Genomic DNA, 23,530 nt, shown 5'->3' with positions numbered 1-23,530 from the left:
GAGTATCCGTGACCATCACGCTAAATGGCCGCTGGCATCGACCGTTTACCACGTGATCGCTCCGTCAAATGGCGTAGTGATCACTTGTAAACAAACCGCGTCATGTTCAGTTCCTCTCTCCCCTCTCTGTACTGATCAGTACAGTGTGAGCAGAGAGGGGAGAGATCGGTTGCAGCAGTGCTGTGGGCTGGATCTGTAATGCCTACAGCGCTGCCTGTGCCCACTGCAGCCTCATCCATCCATCCATGCATAAAAAACCCAGCAGTGATTAAATACCACCAAAAGAAAGCTCTATTTGTGTGAAAAAAGGACAAAAATTTCATATGGGTATAGTGTTGCATGACTGAGTAATTGTCATTCAAAATGTGAGAGGACCGAAAGCTGAAAATTGATCTGGTGAGGAAGGGGGTTTAAGTGCCCAGTGGGCAAGTGGTTAAAGCAGAACTCCTTGAAATTTTTTTTTTTCATGTCGTTGTTGCTGATCTACCTTCACTGAATATGCCATCCATCTTCTTCTGAGCTCTGTAGTTCCTCTGTAATAGCCTGCTGATTTTCAGATAAAACCGGTACTGTTGCTATTCCTCCTGCGCTGTCTCTGGTGAGACAGCACATTTGGGCTCTGATAAGACCACACATTTGGGCTCTGATGAGACCACACATTTAGGCACTGATGAGGCTGAATTTCTGGGCACTGATAGGCTGCACTGATAAGCAGTGGACAACATCCACAGCAAACAGGGACTTCTACTTCCATCTCAGCATGCTGTAGTGGGCGGAGGGGTCTCACACACCCCGATCTGTACTGCCCATGGAGGCAGTGTCCTCCTCCTGCTCTGCTCCTGCCAGCACCGCCCTGCACACCGAGACCGCACATTTGGGCTCTGATGAGACCGCACATTTGGGCTCTGATGAGGCTGATGAGACCGCACATTTGGGCTCTGTTAAGAACGCACATTTGGGCTCTGATGAGACCGCACATTTGGGCTCTGATGAGACCGCACATTTGGGCTCTGATGAGACCGCACATTTGGGCTCTGATGAGACCGCACATTTGGGCTCTGTTGAGACCGCACATTTGGGCTCTGTTGAGACCGCACATTTGGGCTCTGATGAGACCGCACATTTGGGCTCTGTTGAGACCGCACATTTGGGCTCTGTTGAGACCGCACATTTGGGCTCTGATGAGACTGCACATTTGGGCTCTGATGAGACCGCACATTTGGGCTCTGGTGAGACCGCACATTTTGGCTCTGATGAGGCCACACATTTGGGCTCTGACGAGACCACACATTTGGGCACTGATGAGGCTGAACTTATGGGGACTATTGAGGCTGAACTTCTGGGCACGGATAGGCTGCACTGATAAGCAGTGGACAACATCCACTGCTTTACTGACACCGTCCACTGCCAAATATCTGTAGGAGGGGTTTCCACCATCCCGGCTCTGATGAGGCTGATGAGACCGCACATTTGGGCTCTGTTAAGAACGCACATTTGGGCTCTGATGAGACCGCACATTTGGGCTCTGATGAGACCGCACATTTGGGCTCTGATGAAACCGCACATTTGGGCTCTGTTGAGACCGCACATTTGGGCTCTGTTGAGACTGCACATTTGGGCTCTGATGAGACTGCACATTTGGGCTCTGGTGAGACCGCACATTTGGGCTCTGGTGAGACCGCACATTTGGGCTCTGATGAGGCCACACATTTGGGCTCTGACAAGACCACACATTTGGACACTGATGAGGCTGAACTTATGGGGACTATTGAGGCTGAACTTCTGGGCACTGATAGGCTGCACTGATAAGCAGTGGACAACATCCACTGCTTTACTGACACCGTCCACTGCCAAATATCTGTAGGAGGGGTTTCCACCATCCCTGCAAAGTTTGCAGTAATTTTTGTATGTCTTATTTTCAGTTTTTTATGTGTATTATATGTGACTTTACATATCACACAGACCGGTATTGTGGTGATATTGAAGTTTATTGAGATTTCTATACATTAGAGGGTTCCATCATTATTGTGTTATTGATTAGTAAATTAGAGCTGCACTTTTTTGTTTTTTTCTCATGCCGACATTTACTTGTGCCACGTGCTGATGTAAAGCAGCATGGCCCGGCTCTTTCTGTGGTGCAGCTAGGGATGTGCTCATATACACCATACAAGCACTGATTGCTATTAGAAAGATCTCAAAGCTACAGCAGAAGGAGGAGTATTTCTAATACTGAATTACAGCAGAGTACAGTGTTTATAATATAGATTTATGGGCATGTGTCTACAGTTCAGTAATGATTACATAAAGCAAGTAAGGGCAATATGTTTATCTCCTGTTGTGGCTGGAGGGGGAGAGCACAAACATGCTTTGCATTTATAAGTCTGTAACCTACCTATCCTGCTGTGTGGTACTGAGTAGTGTGGCTGGCTGCAGAATGAGGGGCATAATTTATGTTCATGTTGTGGGCTTGTTCATATTTACATGTACAGGCCTAGTGTACCCTCCCATATTCACAAAGCATGATGGGAAATGTAGTTTCATTACAGTGTAGAGAGAGAGAGAGAGAGAGAGAGAGAGAGAGAGAGAGAGAGAGAGAGAGAGAGAGAGAGAGAGAGAGAGAGAGAGAGAGAGAGAGAGAGAGAGAGGAGTATATGATGTAATCCCTGTTCTAACAGCTCCTTCTTGGCAGAATACATGGTGCATTTTTTTTTATTAGAGAGCTAACTTCCTGAAAATTCAATTAGACTTTTCTCTTCAGTGGTAAGGCATTTCTCAAATGTAATAACTGTTTAGTGTTTTGTGTAGGGGGGATTTTTTGCCGATCCCGGAGTTCTGCTTTAGGCTGGGCTCACACTATTGCGAATTAGATGCGGGTTCCCGCATTCCAATAGCAATAGCAGTGGATTTTGACCGGATCTCTATGGTGCCGCTTCACATATCTCCGCTGCGGCTCCGGTGCGAATTTTAGGGTTGCCACCTTTTCATCAAGTCAAACCTGAACACTTTAACCACTTCAGTCCCAGAAGAATTCACCCCGTTCCTGACCAGGACATTTTTTGCGATACGGCATTGTGTTGCTTTAACTGACAATTGCGTGTTCATGCGACGTTGTACCCAAACAAAATTGATGTCCTTTTTTCCCCACAAATAGAGCTTTCTTTTGGGGGTATTTGATCACCTCTGCGGTTTTTATTTTTTTGTGCTATAAACAAAAGCACCACAGCCCCCTTACATCAGATATGACACCAGAGCCCCCCCTTAAATCAGATATGACACCAGAGCCCCCTCTTACATCAGATATGACACCAGAGCCCCCCCTTACATCAAATGTGACACCAGAACCCCCCTTACATCAGATATGACATCAGAGCCCCCCTTACATCCGATATGGCACCAGAGCCCACCCCCCCCTTACATCAGATATGACATCAGAGCCCCCTTTACATCAGATATGACACCAGAGCCCCACCTTACATCAGATAAGACATAAGAGCCCCCCCCTTACATCAGATATGACATCAGAGCCCCCCTTACATCAGATATGACACCAGAGCCCCCCCTTACATCAAATGTGACACCAGAACCCCCCTTACATCAGATATGACATCAGAGCCCCCCTTACATCAGATATGGCACCAGAGGCCCCCCCTTACATCAGATATGACATCAGAGCCCCCTTTACATCAGATATGACACCAGAGCCCCACCTTACATCAGATATGACATAAGAGCCCCCCCCTTACATCAGATATGACATCAGAGCCCCCCTTACATCAGATATGACACCAGAGCCCCCCTTACATCAGATGTGACACCAGAGCCCCCCTTACATCAGATATGACATCAGAGCCCCCCTTACATCAGTTATGATATCAGAGCTCCCCTTTGCCCCTGTACTCACTGATCACTAACTGCAAAGAAGTTCCTCATTTCTCTTTCCAGGCTCCGCACACTCCATGTTCATTCCTCGATAGTGCTGCTGAGACTTTTCAGTCAGTGCCGCTCTCTATTGCCACCTGCAGGCCCGAGGAGAACACCTAATCCTCTCTCCAGCTATGAGCCACAATCCGGTCTGAATAATGTTCCCGGTTTTCAGTGGGGCTTAAAACCGTGCACATGATTCAAATCCTGGACTGTACGGGTGAATCCCGTACAGGTGACAACCCTAGGGAATTTGCACAGGAGTCTTGTGCGTTTTCTGGTCAGTTTAGGTCTGAACCCAGCCAACAATTTGGGCTGAAATCGAACCTGAAACGGTGAACGGTGACGCACTGGTCCCCTGCTGTGAGCCGCATGCGAAGATAGTGTGAACCCAGCCTAAAGTAGTGAATGTGTATAGATTATTTTTGGAGAATAAGGATACTGAGAGAGAAGAACACCTAATCCTCTCTCCAGCTATGAGCCACGATCCGGTCTGAATGATGTGCCCGGTTTTCAGCGGGGCTTAAAACCGGGCACATGATTCAAATCCTGGACTGTACGGGTGAATCCCGTACAGGGGACAACCCTAGGGAATTTGCACAGGAGTCCTGTGCGTTTTCTGGTCAGTTTCAGGTCAGAACGCAGCCAAAAATTTGGGCTGAAATCGAACCTGAAAAGGTGAACGGGGACGCACTGGTCCCCTGCTGTGAGCCGCATGCGAAGATAGTGTGAACCCAGCCTAAAGTAGTGAATGTGTATAGATTATTTTTGGAGAATAAGGATACTGTTTCTTTAATAATAATAATTATTACTGTCTTTCAAGGGTTGCATTTTACTGATAGTTGCAGAGCTTTGACTAGCTATGATGTGCCGTGTTTACTTTCAAATATTGTCATTTTTCATATATACTGTATATACAGCAGAAAGATGGGTATGTCTTTTTAATATATATCATTCACCAAAAATATGTAACTGTTCCATAAAAGATAGCAATTACTTTAGTTGCTGTATTGTATGTACCTATTGTATGTACTGTATTTTTCTATCAATAACATTTTTGCTAATCATACATTTTTATTGCATTGATATGCGGTTTGTGTTTTTTACTGCTACTACAAAGGATGGCAATGGCTGTATGAATAGGCTAGTTGAATACAATATCTCTGTTTGTTGGCTAGTTTGTTATAAGAGCAGAAAATTGAATATACCAGCCTGGCAACTGATGAGGCCATTAAGGACTCATGGACATGGGAAGTCTTGTTCAGGAATCTACTCCCCCCCATGATGGTGAACAGGTAGCACTGACAGAATAGAGCAAGGTTTCTCAACAAGGATTGAGTGGAACTCAAGGGTTCCTCCAGAAATTGCTAGAGGTTCCTTGAGCAATTAGTAATTTTTACCTCTTAGATAAGTTCCACTGACACCATTGATCTTTTTAGCTATCTGCAAGGGGGTAATTCTTGCCAATGACCACAAGTGTAAGGAGCATTCTTCCCAATGATCATAACACTAGTCTATCATGAGTTATAGATCTAGTCATTTTAGCAGGGGTTTCCTGAGACCGGAAAGTTTTTTCAAGGTCTGTGTTGAAAAGGTTGATAAAAGCCGGTATAGAGTGTAGTGATTGTGTGCCCGCTGCGGATGTGCAAATCTTCAAAGCATATGTATCATAAACAGGGCCCTGCACTGATTTTTTTTTTTTTTTTTTGTTTAATAAGTTTTTATTAAAGAAAATATATCATGTATACAGTTATAACACAAATCTTCCATTATTTTAACAGCATAGGTTATAGTACTCATAAAATTCACTGCTTAGTTAGTTTTATCAGGTGCGCACAGGAAGTTACAATAAGTCAACTAAACAGCTGATTTGGATAAAGAAGTGTAAGCTAGGTGAGCACTATACATTAAATGGAATTTAAATAGAAAATATTGCTTTAGTTTAACATAAGTATACATCGAGACAAGATAGTGGTAGAGAGGGAGAGGATAGAAAAGAAAGAGTTGAAGGTGGGAAGGGGAGAGGGTAGGAGGTTGCTGGCATACTAGACCATGTATTGAGCAGAGGGGAAGATTATCATGAGTGGGTGTTTAATGGCTATGCTAAAGTGTTAGGGTTAAGGGGTTAGAGCAGGAGGTTTGTATATGTGGCAGTAGTCTGAAATTTTTTCCCAGGGTTCCCAGGTTAAAGAATGTTTCTGGGAGGTCCCTCTAATATTGTGGGTGATACTCTCCATAAGGTATACATTGTCAATCATTTGTAGCCAGGCCTTCATAGAGGGAGTAATTGGTTGGCCCCACAATGTGAGGATTAAGGCTTTGGCAGTGTTTAGTAGATGAGGAATGATTGAGTGTTTGTACGCCTTTATGGGAGTTTTTGTGATATGAAACAGAATAGCCCATGGATCATTTGGTATTTGAACATCAGCTATCTGAGCAATCAGAGTGCGAATATTCTCCCAATACGGTTTAATCAATGGGCAGAACCACCATATGTGTGCGTGAGTAGCTTTGTTCCCACAGTTCCTCCAGCACAATGGGGAACTGGCGGGGAACATTTGGTGTAGGCGAACTGGGGTGTAATGCCACCTAGTGAGCAGTTTATAGTTGACCTCTGTCATTCTTGAGGCTATGGACGAGGTGTGAGCAAGTTGGAGGATCCTATCTTTTTGGTTGTCAGTCAGGGAGAGACCAAGGTCAGTTTCCCATTTAGTCAGGTAGGAAGGGGGGTCTGGGTTTTGAAGTGTAATAAGAGCTTTATAGAATATAGAAATGCAATGTAGAGGGGGGTCTTTTGGAAGGAATATTACTTCTATTTCGTTTAAATCGCTAATGCCCCTAATTGGATTAGAAAGGGAGCTTAAGAAGTGTTGTAATTGGTGGTATCTCCATTTATCTAGGAACGTGGCTGGTTTAGGGGTGAGGATTGAAGATAAGGGTTTAAGTGTATTGCCATTTAGAACGTGATGTAATAAGAGGGGTTCCTCTGACCTCCATGTCTTAAAACCTGGATCCAAAAGGCCTGGTAGAAAGTATGTGTGATTGAGAAGAGGTAGCAAAGGGGAGTCATAATTCCAGGAATGTTTTTTGTGTAGTGCGTCCCATATATCCAAAGAGGAAATGGTAAGGGCCGAGGTGGTGTGGGCGAGGTTCCTGTGGGAGCGGGGTATCCAGGGAGCCATTGAAAGGTCCACTCCACTCAGATGATATTCGATTTGTACCCATAGCTTCCTGCCAAGGGCATATTTCCATTCAGCTAGTCTGGCCAGTACCGTTGCTTGGAAATAGGCTTTAAAATTAGGAAGTGCCAAACCACCTGAGCATTTGGAGCGGGACAATAACCCCCTGGATATTCTAGGGTGTCTATCCTTCCAGATAAAGCGGGAGACCAGGGACTGTAAAGTAGTAAAAAAAACCACCGGGACACCTAGTGGTAGCATTTGAAAAAGGAAAAGGATGCGTGGTAGTATGTTCATTTTAATTATATTAACCTTCCCTAACCAAGTATGTGACAGGTTAGACCATTTTCGTAGGTCAGTTCTGACTTTATTTAGCATGGGGATGTAATTATATCGGAAAATGGATTGAAGATTAGAGGTGAGGTAAATACCTAGGTATTTCAAACAGTTTGATTCCCATCGAAAAGGAAAAAGGGGTTTGAGGAAGAGAGTCTCGGCCTTGGGGATGTTAATGTTTAAAATTTCGGATTTAGATAAATTTATTTTGAAGTTAGAAATTGATTGAAACGTGGAGAATGCAGACATCAGATTCGGAATCGAGATCCGAGGTTGTTGGATAAAAAATAGTACATCGTCTGCATATGCCGCGTATTTATGGGATCTGTTGCCTATTTGTATGCCTTTGATGTTAGTATTGTTCCTGATTGTGGCGAGAAAAGGTTCTAGAGTGATAGCAAATAGAAGAGGGGAGAGGGGACAGCCCTGCCTGGTTCCGTTATGTAGGATAAAGGGGTCGCTCAACGTTCCGTTAATCCTGACTTGAGCCGAAGGGTTAGCATAAAGAGAAGAAATACGGTGAAACATTTTAGGACCCACCCCCAAGTGGCGTAAGGTCAGCTTAAGGTACTCCCAGTCCACCCTATCGAAAGCTTTTTCTGCATCAGTAGAGAGGAGTAGGGTGGGCTGGGAGCACCGTCGAACGTATTGAATCAGAGAAATTGCACGAAGGGAGTTATCTTTCGCTTCTCTAGCGGGTATAAAACCTGATTGATCCGCCGAAATCCAATTTGGTATAAGGGGAAGTAGGCGGTTTGCCATAACGTTGGCAAATAATTTAATGTCAACGTTTATTAACGATATAGGTCTAAAACTATTACAGAGTGTAGGGTCCTTGTCTGGTTTAGGGATGACTGTGATATGAGTCAAAAGTGATTCTGGGCGTAAGCCTGAAGAGTGGGAGATTGAGTTTGCATATTCAGAGAGTCGAGGGAGCAGGATGTCACTAAATGTTTTATAGTATAAAATCGTGAGTCCGTCAGGTCCAGGGGCTTTACCAGAGGGGGAGGACTTCAATGCTGTCTGGAATTCCTCGACCGAAAAGTCTTCTTCTAATTCTTTTAGAACAGATATGGGTAATTTGGGAAGATTTGCCTCTCTCAAGTAGGATAGCATACGGTTTTGTCTCTCCTCACAAGGGAGAGAGGATAAGTCATTTTTTACATTATATAGGTCCGCGTAGTAGTCTCTAAATGCTTTAGCAATATCTGGGGTTGCATGGGCCAATGTACCTGACGGAAGCTTAATCTTGGGGATGAATGATTGCGACTGTTTAGTCTTTAGTGATCTAGCCAGCAATCTACTTGGTTTGTTCCCCCATTCGTAAAATTTTTGCGACAGACGCTGGAATCTTCTCTTGGTGTCTAGATTAAGGAGGGACTTCAATTCCTCACGTTTAAGTGTGAGGGATTTAAGGTGTTCATTATGTAAAGAAAGTTTATGTTGCTTATCTAGAGCCTCTATCTGTTGTAGAACCTGGTTAATTTGTTGACCATGCTCTCTTTTTATCCGTGCACCAAGCTCAATGAGCCGACCTCTAATGGTAGCCTTATGAGCTTCCCAAACGACCGAGGGGGAGGTGTCAGAGGATTTGTTTTCCCTAAAATATTGCGATAAGTGGGAGGCTAGCATAGAGACCTCTGCTTCATTAGTGAGAAGGGAATCGTTAAGCCTCCAGTTGGTGGTGCGTCGGGGTAGGGAGGGCATGGTCAATGTCATCGACACAGGTGCGTGATCTGAAATTGATGTGAGACCAATGTGGGCAGAGTGTAAAAAGGGGAGATGGAAATGGTCTAAGAATATATTGTCTATTCTAGAGTATGATTGGTGTGTTGAGGAGTAGTGTGAGAAATCCTTCTCCTTAGGATGAAGAAGGCGCCAAACATCCATCAATTGATGATCAAGAAGCCGTTTTTTCACAAATTTCAGTCTTTTGAAAGAGATATTAGAACGGCTTTGTGATGTATCAATAATGGGGTCTAACGGCATGTTTAAGTCCCCCGCTAGAATAGTAAGTCCTGTGGCAAAGTGTGACAACTTAGTCAGTATTTGGGAAAGGAAGGTAGGTTGGTCATGGTTCGGGCAATAGATATTTGCAAGCGTGCATTGGACATTTCCAATGAATCCCTTAAGAAAAAGGAAGCGACCATAGTCATCCGCAAGCATGTCAGAAAGCCTGAAAGACAAACCACTGCAGAAACCAATAGCTACACCTTTGGACTTATTGGTGTCTGACAGGCTATAGTACCACTGCGGAAAGTTAGGTGAGGTAAGTTTAACAGGTGTTGTGTGGGTTAAGTGCGTTTCTTGAAGAAAGGCAATGGAACATGTAGCTTGTTTAAGTTCACGATATAATTGATGTCGTTTAGCAGCAACATTAAGACCCCTAACATTGTAGGATACAATCTTTACCTTAGCCATTTAAAAAGAGCATGAATATTTTCAGTTTGTCTTGCCAAGCATACCAGCAGAGAGGGGGAAGAGGGGGGGGGAAGAAAGAGAGGAATAGTAGGAAAGAAAGAGAAGAGAGGAAGAAGGAGAAGACAAACATATACAATAATTATACATGTAGGTCAGAGAACTAGTGGGAAATGAAAAAATATCACGCAGAAAACTGCAGTGGTCCCATTGGGGAGAGAGAGAGCGAAAGGCCATCCCAATCCTTAAACAAGGATTAGATAGGATATCTTCGGGGCCATTCACGCTCGCCATCCCCAGGAGGAGGTGGGGGGTGGTGTTACGCTATGGGGGGGAGGTGGCGAGGGGAGTGTGCCCCGACAGCACACGGCCTGTAGAAGAAAAACATGTTAACAACCCGTCATTAACAAGAGAGCAATGAATTCCAGTCGGAAATATGAAAACCCATGTAAGTGGAACCAGGATCAATAAAAACAATAAGCAACCTACAAAAAATCGCAAATGTAGACCAATTGGAAACATGCAACAATCAACATAATAATAAAGAAAAACAAATATTGGTCAGTTTACCGATGAGTCCACCCCGGATCCGCAGGCGCAAGTACAGAAAAGAGTAAAGAAAAATTCTATATGCACACGCAAACACAGCGACCGGGTCCGGACTCAGCCAAAAGAGCCTTTTTGTAAGAAAAAAAAAAAAAAAAAAAAATGATTTATATTATTAACAATAATATGGGTGAAAAAATAAATGTTTTAGCCTTGTGTTTGTGCAGAGCCTGGGAGAGAAGCGCGACTCCTCTTTGAGGGGGTCTTTTTCCAGACAGAGTCCATGGGACATGAGAATTTTGGAATCGAATCCTGCCAGCCTGGAAGTTCCATGGGTGAGAGATGTAGGTCCTGCAAAAAAGTTGGAAGTTCCTCAGGAAATCTCAATGTATGGGAACGACCATTTTTTGTAGCAATCAGGCAGGCAGGAAAACCCCATCTGTATGTAATCCCGTCAGATCGTAAGTTATCCAGTAGCGGTTTTAATGCTCTGCGGCGGTCCAGAGTATCTTTAGAAAGATCTGGATAGATACTGATGGTGGCACCGTCAAAGTCAATGTTAGGTATGCCTCGCATCTTTATCATAATGGCATTTTTATCTTCAAAATAATGTAGGCGGCAGATGACATCTCTGGGCTGGTCCGAGTTAGCGTTACGGGGTCGTAAAGCCCGATGCACACGATCAAAGCGTAATGGTGCGGCGACAGGGTTACCCAGGATGGTATTAAAAATGCCTCTTATAGAAGGTTCAAGATCAGTATCCCTAGTGGCTTCCGGCAACCCTCTAACTCGGATATTGTTTCTGCGGTTACGATTTTCGAGGTCTTCGAGCTTATATAAGGATGTACGGTGAGCAAAAGCCAGCTGGGCAACAGTGTCCTGCAGTTCTTTAATGGCTAGTGCCTGCGTGTCCTGTCGCTGCTCCGTTTCCTCCACCCTGACCAGGAGATGTGACATATCAGATCGAACAGCAGTTATTTCTTTTTTGATGGATTTCTCTAAACTGTGAAACTTACCTGCAAGTTCTTTTTTGAGGCCGCTCATAAGTGCTGACATTTCAGAGCCTACGGGGGATCCGGGATCATCCATAAGATCCGAGCAGCAGGAAGAAGCTGGAGAGCTCTCCCTCACAGAAGCAGCGTGGGATGATGGAGAGGCGCTTACTCTCGAGGCCCTGTCTTGGTCACCGCGTGCGTTGGCTAGGTATTGCTGAATAGAACCTGTGGAGACTGGAATAGAGAGTGATCTCTTGCTTGAACGTTTAACAGAGGCAGAGCGGAGCTTAGGTGTTTTGGCGGGCATAATTGGAGCTATATGGCCGATAGCTGCAAGGGGCACCCCCCCTCACATCTGAGCAGTGTCACATATTCATCAAAATGTTGTCAGCACCTGGAGGGGTTCCCATTTAGGTGGAGCACAGGTAGCAGAAAGTGTACTCTAATGACAGTAGAAGGGCAAGTAAAATTATTAAAATTATTGTAATTAAGCAAAAATAGAGGCTGTAAAGGTAATGCGTCAGATGAGAGAGGAACTTGCTGAAAAGTGAGTGCTGTAGAAAAGTTTCAATGAGAAAGGTAGTGGAGAAAGATGGTTATGGGAGTACTTGGAGCACCAAGATGGCCGCCGACCTCCAGGGATAGGCCGAAGCCGCGGACTTTCCTAGTGATTGTATCCGGTCGGGCGAGCGCCTTTTTCAGTGCGAGATGTAGGCTCAGAGCGGATCTTTGGGGAGGGGAAGCTGTTACTCACTGTGTCCCAGGGGTCAGGCAGGGCAGATCCATCCCAGGCCGGTGTCCAGCTCCCCAGATAGTGTAGGTCAGAGGCTCCAGGTATGTAGCAGGCCGCGGGGCAGCACCAGGCCGTAGCGCAGCGGAGCGGAGGGATCGGGCTTCCAGGCAGACCTCGGGTGACCCCCCTCGCCGTTCCCCCGACAGGTTGGCAGCCACTCGCCGAGGATGAGCGTCCGCTCGGCTCCCGGCTCACTGGGGCGGCAGGCTAGAGGCTCCGATCGGGCCGTAGGCCCCAAGATGGCGGCGGGAGTCTCTGCCAGGAGCAATCCACAGGCCCGGGGCACCGAAAACAGCAAGAGTCCACAAAAATAACACTCCGGGCGCCAAGCAGGGCGGCCCCAGGGGCTGATAAAGTGTAAAGCAGGCTCTCAGGAGAGAGTTAGAGCCCGGATGGCAGCAGATTCTCTGTGGCTTGGAGGAGCTCAGCCAGAACACGTCCTCCACCTTGCTCATCCAGACACGCCCCCCGGGCCCTGCACTGATAACACCATTTGCTTTTAATTATGAATTCCTCAAGCATGTACAGTAATTGAGGCAGAGAGGTCAGTAACAGCTGTTACAGAAATGTGGACAACAGAATGCTTTTTGATTTTCTTGTTGCTAATTTGTGCAATCATCATCTTGTTCATTTGATCACTGTCAGTTAGCAGGATGCTCAGATCTTACAAAAAACAGGGATAGCCTTAAGGGTTCCTTTAGGCTAAGCAGCCCCATTAAGTAGCTTTAACTGTTATCCTATATTTGCATCCTGTGCCAGCACAATAATGATGCATGGGACCATTAGAAGTGACTGAGGTAAATAACTAGCTGACTTTTAATATAGTGTTTCCTCCATATCTGCAAACTGTTGATCAGTAGCAGTCAGGGCTGCTTTATTAAAATAATTTGTTCCAGGCCTACCAGAACAGGGAACTTGGAAATAGGGATGAGCCGAACACCCCCCTGTTCGGTTCGCACCAGAACTTGTGAACAGGCAAAAAATTTGTTTGAACTGCTCAAAACTGATAATTTTAAAGGCTTATATGCAAGTTATTGTCATAAAAAGTGTTTGGGGATCTGGGTCCTGCCCCAGGGGACACGGATCAATGCAAAAAAAGTTTTAAAAACGGCCGTTTTTTCGGGAGCAGTGATTTTAATAATGCTTAAAGTGAAACAATAAAAGTGTAATATCCCTTTAAATTTCATACCCGGGGGGTGTCTATAGTATGCCTGTAAAGGGGCGCATGTTTCCCGTGTTTAGAACAGTCTGACAGCAAAATGACATTTCAAAGGAAAAAAAGTCATTTAAAACTACTCGCGGCTATTAATGAATTGCCGGTCCGACAATACACATAAAAATTAATTAATAAAATCGGCATGGGAATTCCCCACAGGGGAACCCTGAACCAAAATTTTTAAAAAAATGACGTGGGGGGTCCCCCTTAATTCCATACCAGGCCCTTCAGGTCTGGTATGGATATTAAGGGGAACCCTGGCCAAAATTTAAAAAAAAAAAAAAAAAAAGGCGTGGGGCCCCCCTCAAAATCCAGACCCTTCAGGTCTGGTATGGATTTTAAGGGGAACCCCGCGCCAAAATTAAAAAAAAAATGGCGTGGGGTTCCCCCAAAAATCCATACCAGACCCTTATCCGAGCACGCAACCTGGCAAGCCGCAGGAAAAGGGGGGGACAAGAGTGTGCCCCCCCTCCTGGACCAGGCCACATGCCCTCAACATTGGGAGGGTGCTTTGGGGTAGCCCCCCAAAACACCTTGTCCCCATGTTGACGGGGACAAGGGCCTCATCCCCACAACCCTTGCCCGGTGGTTGTGGGGGTCTGCGGGCGGGGGGCTTATCGGAATCTGGAAGCCCCCTTTAACAAGGGGACCCCCAGATCCCAGCCCACCCCCCGTGTGAAATGGTAAGGGGGTACAAAAGTACCCCTACCATTTCACAAAAAAACTGTCAAAAATGTTAAGAATGACAAGAGACAGTTTTTGACAATACCTTTATTTAAATGCCCGCAGACCCCCACAACCACCGGGCAAGGGTTGTGGGGATGAGGCCCTTGTCCCCATCAACATGGGGACAAGGTGTTTTGGGGGGCTACCCCAAAGCATCCTCCCAATGTTGAGGGCATGTGGCCTGGTACAGTTCAGGAGGGGGGGCCTGCCAGGTTGCGTGCTCGGATAAGGGTCTGGTATGGATTTTTGGGGGAACCCCACGCCGTTTTTTTTTTTTTTAATTTTGGCGCAGGGTTCCCCTTAAAATCCATACCAGATCTGATGGGTCTGGTATAGATTTTGAGGGGACCCCACACAATTTTTAAAAAAAATTTTGGCTGGGGTTCCCCTTAATATCCATACCAGACCTGAAGGGCCTGGTATGGAATTTAGGGGGACCCCCCCATGTCATTTTTTTTTTAAATTTCCCCTGTGGGGAATTTCCATGCCGTTTGTAGCAATGAACTTTTATGTGTATTGTCGGACCGGCAATTCGTTAATAGCCGCGAGTAGTTTTAAATGACTTTTTTTCCTTTGAAATGTCATTTTGCTGTCAGACTGTTCTAAACACGGGAAACATGCGCCCCTTTACAGGTGTACTATAGACACCCCCCAGGTACGAATTTAAAGGGATATTACACTTTTATTGTTTGACTTTAAGCATTATTAAAATCACTGCTCCTGAAAAAACGGCCGCTTTTAAAACTTTTTTTTGCATTGATCCATGTCCCCTGGGGCAGGACCCAGGTCCCCAAACACTTTTTATGACAATAACTTGCATATAAGCCTTTAAAATTAGCACTTTTGGTTTCTCCCATAGACTTTTAAAGGGTGTTCCGCGGCATTCGAATTTGCCGCGAACACCCCAAATTGTTTGCTGTTCGGCGAACTTGCGAACAGCCAATGTTCGAGTCGAGCATGAGTTCAACTCGAACTCGAAGCTCATCCCTAGTCCAGACCCTAAAAAGTTGGATGCTAAACCTTCAAAATTCAGCACTGAAACTGACTCCAGAGAAACTTCTAACTCTATATTCTTAGACTCGAAATCTGCAGTCAAGGAGCTGTCCGACTCTGTGATTCTGCATGAGAGTTCTCGGTTTGATGATAACCTCGTTCAAGGCCATCCCAATTGTACATTTCCACTTCAGACCCCTACAACTCAATATCCTGTCTGTGTAAGACAAGAAGGTGCTATGGCTGGACAAATCAATGCGACTACACCCCAAGCCTAGTTATCTCTGGTCTAGTGGCTCAGGTATCCAGCCCTGGAGTCAGGGAAAGCCCCCCTTACATTATCCTTGAAGATGCTCAAACTCGAAGCTCATCCCTACTTGGAAAGTGACTTACAAGGTTGTGCTAATATATTGTAGGAAGTCAAGCAATATCAATAGTATTTTTTGGGGTAAAAACATGTAAATGTACAAACAAAGATAACGCAAACTGTTCTGTAATAGGTGGCGAGATAATAGAAGAAAGCCAAAATAAAACTAAGAGATAAGTGATCTAATTTATCAAGGGACTTGTCAATGTAACAATAAAATGGCACCAAAGTAACTCCTTGTTTTAAATACGACAAACATCACATTTCAGTTATAAAATCAGTGTGATTTTAAATATTTGTGGTCAAATGAAATTGAGATTGCTGGATCAATAAACCTTTACATCTTTAGTTCTACTGATCAGCTTAACCACTTCAGCCCCGAAAGGATTTACTCCCTTCCCGACCGGGCCATTTTTTGCGATACGGCAATGCTGTACCCAAACAAAATTGACATCCTTTTTTCCCCACAAATAGAGATTTCTTTTGGTGGTATTTGATCACCTCTGCGGTTTTTATTTTTTGCGCTATAAACAAAAAAAGAGAGAAAATTGTGAAAAAAACCACAATATTTTCTACTTTTTGCTATAATAAATATCCCCATTTTTTTTTTAAAAGAAGAAAATTTTTTCTCAGTTTAGGCCAATATGTATTCTTCTAGATATTTTTGGTAACAAAAAATCGCAATTAGCGTATATTGTTCGGTTTGCGCAAAAGTTATAGTGTCTACAAAATAGGGCATAGACTTATAGCATTTTTATTATTATTTTTTTTTACTAGTAATGGCAGCGATCTGCGATTTTTATCATGACTGCGACATTATGGCGGACACATCGGACAATTTTGACACATTTTTGGGACCATTGGCATTAATACAGCGATCAATGCTATAGAAATGCATTGATTGCACTGTAAAAATGTCACTGGCAGAGAAGGGGTTAACACTAGGGGGCGGTGAAGGGTTTAACTGTGTTCCCTGGGATGTGATTCTAACTGAAGGGGGAGGGGACTGACTAGAAGAAGTGACGGATCGTGGTTCCTAGCTAATAGGAACACACAATCTGTCACTCCTGTCAGAACAGAACAGGGAAGTGTGTGTGTTTACACACACTCGTCCCTGTTCTGTGTCTCCTGCTCACGATCGCTCGTGGCAGACAGTCATCACGACCGTCGGCCACGAGTATCGCACCCCCGTTGTGCAGCGAGCGTGTGTGTCTGCTATCCCGACCCCGTGAGCCGACGTATAGCTTTGACGGCTCGCGCAGGGGAGCCAACCTGCCGCAGTATAACTGCGGTGGTTGGTCGGGAAACAGTTAAACGGTATGGCCTACCTGAGTATTGTTGCTGACTATGTCCATCCCTTTATGACTACAGTGTACCCATCTTCAGATGGCCACTTCCAGCAGGATAATGCACCATGTCACAAAGCTCAACTCATCTCCAACTGGTTTCTTGAACATGACAGTGAGTTCACTGTACTCCAATGGCCTCCACATTCACCAGATCTCAATCCAATAGAGAACCTTTGGGATGTGGTGGAACGGGAAATTTGCATCATGGATGTGCAGCCGACAAATCTGCAGCAACTGCGTGATGCTCTTATGTCAATATGGACCAAAACCTCTGAGGAATGTTTCCAAAACTTTCTTGAATCTTTGCCATGAAGAATTAAGGCAGTTCTCAAGGCAAAAGGGGTCCAACCTGGTACTAGCAAGGTGTACCTAATAAAGTGGCCTGTGACTGTATTTTTCCTATACAAGCTATGGCCTAGTGATCACAAGCAGGCTGGAGGTGGGATTTATTAATAAGCCTTGATGGCGTATGCCTATGTTTTATACTGTACTTTTTAGAAGATACAATTATATTGTATATGCCTGCTGTCACCCACCCAGGCCGCATCATTCATTTACAGAGTTTCCTTTGTGCCTGTCAGCTTGTAGTCCTCAATAAACTACCAGGACACTGTTGAGCTCTCCAGGTAGTTCATTGATTCTTCCTGCAATTGTATACCTGGCTGCTCGTGGCAGGTACGAGCAAGCGGCTTATACTAACAGTCTGCAAGAGACCTGATTTTTAAATGCACATTTTTTTTACCTGCATAAAATGTGCATGTGTTATTTTTTTTTGAAAAGTGAACTTATCCTTTAAATCAGGCTTTGTAGCAGCATTACTGTGCACACCTGTGTTTATTGTTTTTTAAAAATAGACTTTCTCAATTTCTGTTGCTGGAGTAGATGCATGTTGGAAGATTATACTGTGAAATTTTATAAAGCATTTCATAACTGACAGCAGTCCTAGAGTGGTTGGGACGGCTTTAAATAATAATGCAGACAATCTCTGAGGGATAGATTGAAGGATTAAGTTGGTGGGACAAGCTGTATCTAGTAGTGCCTATGTGATGCCTTGTGATAATTTGAAAATGGCTACAAATCACAACATTTGGTAGATTAGACAATTTCTCTGTATTCCTGATATAAAATGCCCTAATATACTGATGTTGTTCAGTAGGTGCCATTTTCAGTGTAGGACATGTAGGAAATGAAAATCATGGTAAAATGGAACACATGTTTCAAAATGTGCTGTCTGCTTCACCTTCTTATTCAAGTACTTTTCTTTGAGGATCTTCTACATTCTTACACTAGGCTCACATCTATGCAGCTGCGGTTGATGTGTTTTATCAGCATGTTTTGCGTTTTTTTTTTATGTGTTTTTGCATGCAGTTCTCATGTGTTTTGCATTTTTTTTTCTTTTTAACAAACTGTGAATAGCTAGTTGTTAAGGAGCAGGCCGGGAAGCCAGCCGCCTTGTCCTTAAAGGAATTGTAAAGGCAGAAGGTTTTTTATCCTAATGCATTCTATGCATTAAGATAAAAAGCTTTCTGTGTGCAGCAGCTGTGTGCAGCATCAACATGGGGACAAGGTGCTTTGGGGGGGCAGAGCAATTTTGTCCCTAATCACTGACACACCAGTCATATTGTCCCTGATTACCGTCACACCAGTTACAGTGTCCCTGATCACCGACAAACCAGTCATATTGTCCCTAATCACTGCCACACCAGTCATATTGTCCCTAATCAACGCCACACCAGTTACAGTGTGCTTGATCACGATCACACCAGTCATATTCTCCCTAATCACCCCCACACCAGTTACAGTGTCCCTGATCATCGCCGCACCAGTCATATTATCCCTGATCACCGCCACACCAGTTACAGTATCCCTGATCACCGCCACACCAGTCACAGTGTCACCACACCAGTGTAAGCCACCAACAATGTTCCTGATTGATGCTATACCAGTTCCAGTGTCATCTGACCATTATAAGTCAGCAGCAGTGTTCCTGATTGCTGCCTGTTCCACGTTTCTGCCTGTTGCCTGGACCTATCCTTTGCCTGTTTGCTGACCATGTCTCTGCCTGCAGCCTGAACTGACCCATCTGCATGTTCGACTGACTACGTTCCTGTGAGACACGAGTCCCAGCCATTTCCTGCAGGCCATCCTGCTCTCCTAGAACCACAAGGACTCTTTTGTTCTTTCTTTTTTCAACTTCCTGTACTTTATGGTCAGTAAAGATGACATTCCTGGGGACAGCTATACCAGTGGGCTAAGCTTGCTTGGCTTATAGGAACTGGAACTAATGTAGGTGACGCTACACTAAGCCATATTCCCTGATCACTCGTATAGAGGCGACCATTACAGTACATTGGTTTTGATACAATTAGTTCATTTATGTGATACACAAGATACAATGTCCAGTATAAAATCAGCCCAAGAAGTGAATAAGCCACACACACATGTGGTATGGCTATACTCCGAAAGAGTAGTATACTGTGTATTGGGGTGTAATTCGAAGTATTCCCATGCTGTGTGTGAGAAATATCTTATTAAATTGACAACGTTGTGTAAGAAAATACATTTCAATTTCCTTTTTGCATTTTCCAAAAACTTGTAGCGGAAGTATTCAAAAGACTCATTATGCCTGTTAAAATACCTTTGTGTGTTTGCTTTCCCAAATGTGGTCTTTATTTGGGTATTTCCACTTTTGTGGGTGCTCCAGGGCCTCCAAAAATGTGATAGCTACTCAAGAAATTAGATGCGTAATTTATCCCCTGGAACGCCTGAAGGTGCTCCTTGGATTTTGGACCCTTCTGTATGGCTAGGCTGTGAAAAAGTCTCACACGTGTGATATAGTCACATATGGCAGGAGTAGCAGAATGTGTTTTGGGGTGTAATTCTAAGTATTCCCATTACGTGTGATAGAAATGTCTTATTCATTGACATCTTAGTATTAAAAAAAAAAATACATTACATTTTCTTTCCTGCATCTTCCAAAACTTTTTGAAAAATGTAATTTTCAAATGATTCACTATGCCTTTCAGAAAACACCTTGTAGTATTTCCAATTTAATTAATTTTTTTAAGTGTTTCTACTGTTCTGGTTCTCCAGGGCTTCCAAAAATGCGTTAGGTAGTCAGAAAATTAGATGCATAATCTTTTTTCCTTGAAAGCCCTAAAGTGCTTATTGGATTTTGAGCTCCTCTATGCATCTAGGCTGTGAAAAAGTATTGCATGTGGTATCCCTATTCAGAAAGTGTTTTAGATTGTCATTATAAGTATGCCAATGCTATGTGTGTGTAAAATGACAACTTTGTAAAAAATTGTGACAAAAAAATGATAACTTCAAAAAATTTCACCATACCTCTAACTAAATACCTTGGACTGTCTCCTTGGTCATCTGGGGGGTATTTGTACAGTCCTGGCATTTTAGGGTCTCATGAAATGAGACAGGCAGTCAGTACATTAGGATTGATTGATTTCACGTATATATACTATAGTTTGTAGACTCTATTACTTTTACACAGATTAAATAATATACATGGATGTTGGTCATTTTTTTACCCAAAAAATGTAGCAAAATACATTTTGGTCTAAATTTATGAAGAAAGATTATTTATTTGCAAAATTTTTTTTTTTCCAAAATGTCCAGTATTTTTTTGTTTATATAGCAAAAAATAGAAAACCCAGTGGTAATTAAAAATCACTAAAGAAAGCTCTATCTGCCTAAAAAAAATTATAGTTTGATATGGGTATAGTGTTGCATGACTGAGTAATTGTCATCCAAAGTGTGAGAGCTCTGAAAGCTGAAAATTTACCTGGGCATGCAGTGGGTAAAAGGGTCCAATATTTAAGTGCTTAATGTTGTTTGGAGGTGGAAACCCCATTATTAAGAAATCTAAGTCCTGGCAAGTGTAAACTTTTAAAAACATACTGTTTTTTTTCATTGTTTTTTAGGGGCGCAGGTTGCATATGCATAGAAATGCTTCAGGGATACCCAGCATTCTCTGGGGTGTCAGATGCCTTTGAACAACTAGAAAAAATCTGGTCGGTAAGTTCTTAAATGTCTTTAAAATTTTTTAAAAGCCATAACTGTTGCAATAACCTGCACCTTCCTTTTGCATTTGCATTGGAACTACTTAGGCTTCTTCTGCAATGTGCAGTTGTTGATGCAGGTGTACTGCCCCAATGCTGTTTATTCACTGCAGTCAACCTAAGCCAAGCCATGCTTGTGAGAATATGATTGCTTACTAGCAAAAGAATCAACCATCCAATGCCAACCATCCAATGCCCCTTTATTCACCTACCATAAAAATAGGGTACAAACTCTTGCCTAAATGTCGCTATGTTTGCTCTTTATTTGCATATAGTGCTTTTTGCCATAACATTGTATAAATAGTGTATGAGACTTTGGTATGTAAGTTCATGCTGGATGATCTGTCTGTATAGTGCCAGTAGGGCAAACCAAAGTTGAGGGGCTAAAATGGTAGTGGGGATTAAAATGTGTGTTGGTCCTTGCCTGCTCAACCCTAAAAAAACAGTCAGGATTCTGGTTCTTCTGCAAAGGGACATCAGGGTGTGATGGATGAGGAGCACCTACTTGGTGGTAGTTACTACTTGGTAGTTAAGATACTATTTATTTTTGTAGTCACCTAGAAATACAACCAAGGCGTTTCAAATAGAACACCCCTTTTCTGGGGTTTGAAAGATAGTGGATGTTGGTATTCATGTTGAAGCTGAAGCTTGATACCTGGGTTGTTCTGGATTCCAAATCAAATATAAATGCTGCGCTTCAGAATACAAAATAGACTATACACTCCTTGTATGTGATAACCAAAGTGCAAAAATACATGTGCAAATCATACAGTGATAAACACAGTCTTTACCGACTGAAAAAGGTGACAATACTGCAACAAATATATAAAAAATATATATTTCTAAATTCCTTATAATGAATAAATAAATATATGAAAAAGAGAATAAACAGATATATTTATATAAAGTGCTAGCGTGCATCCATGTGGTTAATGATTATACCAGTTATGATAGTGTCCATAGGATCATATATAAAAGATTGATCCCCTGATTGATTAAAATACAAAAATAAAAAGTGCTCCTGTGTGTGTATGTGACATCCAATTGTGTCAGTTCAAAAGTGCTTTGAAGTCCATGCGATTCGGAAACTACTGTGTGGGTGATCCAAAGCAAGCCGCAGTGTTCTCACTCAGGTGCTTCCCCCTAGGTAATAAATGCTCACCTCAGAGTGTGTGACTTTGCACTTAAGCTTAGTCAATACACGCCTGTGAACCACCTCTGGGCTTTGCAATATTACCTGAATCCTGGATCCGTCAACGCAATACCTCAGCTTGTTATTAGAAAAAAGGACTTGATAGTGTGATATAGTTTCAACAGTTTATTAATCACAATAAAACCCCCATATGGGGTACTCACATAGATCAGGCACGTCAGTGCTCCACTCCACAGCGTTGATTGGTGCTGTGCTGGTCACAGAAAACAGGATTAAATAATAGCAACAGAGTGTTTTAAAGCTTCATACAAATCTATATTTCAAAAGCAAACGTTTATTTATTTATTTTTTTTGCAATAGCATGGTGTAGGTGGAGTTTAAGTTGACTGACAATAGCTTTGTTCACACTGTAAAGAGATCTGGAGGTCATTCTACCAATCACAGGCTGTGTCATGCCCCTCCAGCCTGTGTCTATGGTGTGTGAGTGCTAGGAATAACAGATTGGTGACGCCTTCATCAATCACTATCTTATATTCCGCTCCCATAGTGCTTAGCAATATGAAGACATGGAAGAAAAGGGATCAATTGGGACTATAATTTACCACCGTGTATAAGCCCACATGTGTGACTCTATAGTCACATAGGCTGCACAGATAAGAAAAAGGAGCAAATGAACAGTCAGAAGGGAAGTGAAACTGGAGCATGCTCAGTAGATATCAAAAGCTGGTCTACACAATTTCAGGCTACAGCAGGGACACGGACAAGGAGGGAGGGACAGTGAACAACAGGTTTAACCAGGATTTTTGCTCCAGCTTTCATGCACAGAAATCTGTGTAGGAATATTTCTATACTTAGGGTTATAAGACAAAACTGTCATTTAACAAATTCTGTGGATGATGTTCCCATTAAAGAAAATACAGCAAAGATAAGTAAGAAAAGTCCATACATTTTGTTTTTTTTTTTAAATCACATTTTTTTTAAATTTAAAATTTAAACACACAACAGATCTAGGAGTCACAATAGCATCAATGTAATGACAGCATATTAACAGTTGGTATCACCAAAAATTACAGCTCAGTAAGAACAATGAAAAACAACAAACATGAATAATTGTAGTAAAGTCTAAAGTAAATCTCTAACATACTCTTATCATACTGTTTATCATTTGCCTTGTGGTAGGTAAGAGTCCTTGTGGGAGTTTTGACCAGGGGAAAAATACATGTTGCAATTTGTTCATGATGAAAAAGTATTCAACTGCAGTATTTATTCTCAGAAGAGTAATTAAATGATAGAGAGTGGGCATGCGCATCAACTACATGCATGGCTATACTTGTACAAGGGTTATTGGAACAATAAAAAAAGGTTTGCCTCCAGCATTTTCATTGTTAGTCAACTCTGTTTACATGTCATTTACCATTAAGTAGTCCTGCTAAGGAGGTGATTCAGGATTCCACTATGAGGA

The 23,530-nt window shown here is 43.1% G+C and overlaps 1 protein-coding gene across 4 annotated transcripts in view; it reads left to right on the top strand.

The window, feature by feature from the left end:
* CDK15 (cyclin dependent kinase 15) overlaps positions 1–23,530 on the top strand; it is a 438,173-nt gene that overhangs the window by 192,804 nt on the left and 221,839 nt on the right. For all 4 annotated transcript variants that reach the window (XM_073633297.1, XM_073633299.1, XM_073633298.1 and 1 more), the window contains one exon: positions 20,778–20,871. In XM_073633297.1, the coding sequence (XP_073489398.1) occupies positions 20,778–20,871 (94 nt within the window). The remainder of the gene's footprint in view (positions 1–20,777; positions 20,872–23,530) is intronic.

Source organism: Aquarana catesbeiana, linkage group LG06 (assembly GCF_042186555.1).
Source record: "Aquarana catesbeiana isolate 2022-GZ linkage group LG06, ASM4218655v1, whole genome shotgun sequence".
Taxonomy (NCBI): domain Eukaryota; kingdom Metazoa; phylum Chordata; class Amphibia; order Anura; family Ranidae; genus Aquarana; species Aquarana catesbeiana.
This window is presented reverse-complemented; position numbering and strand designations above follow the sequence as displayed.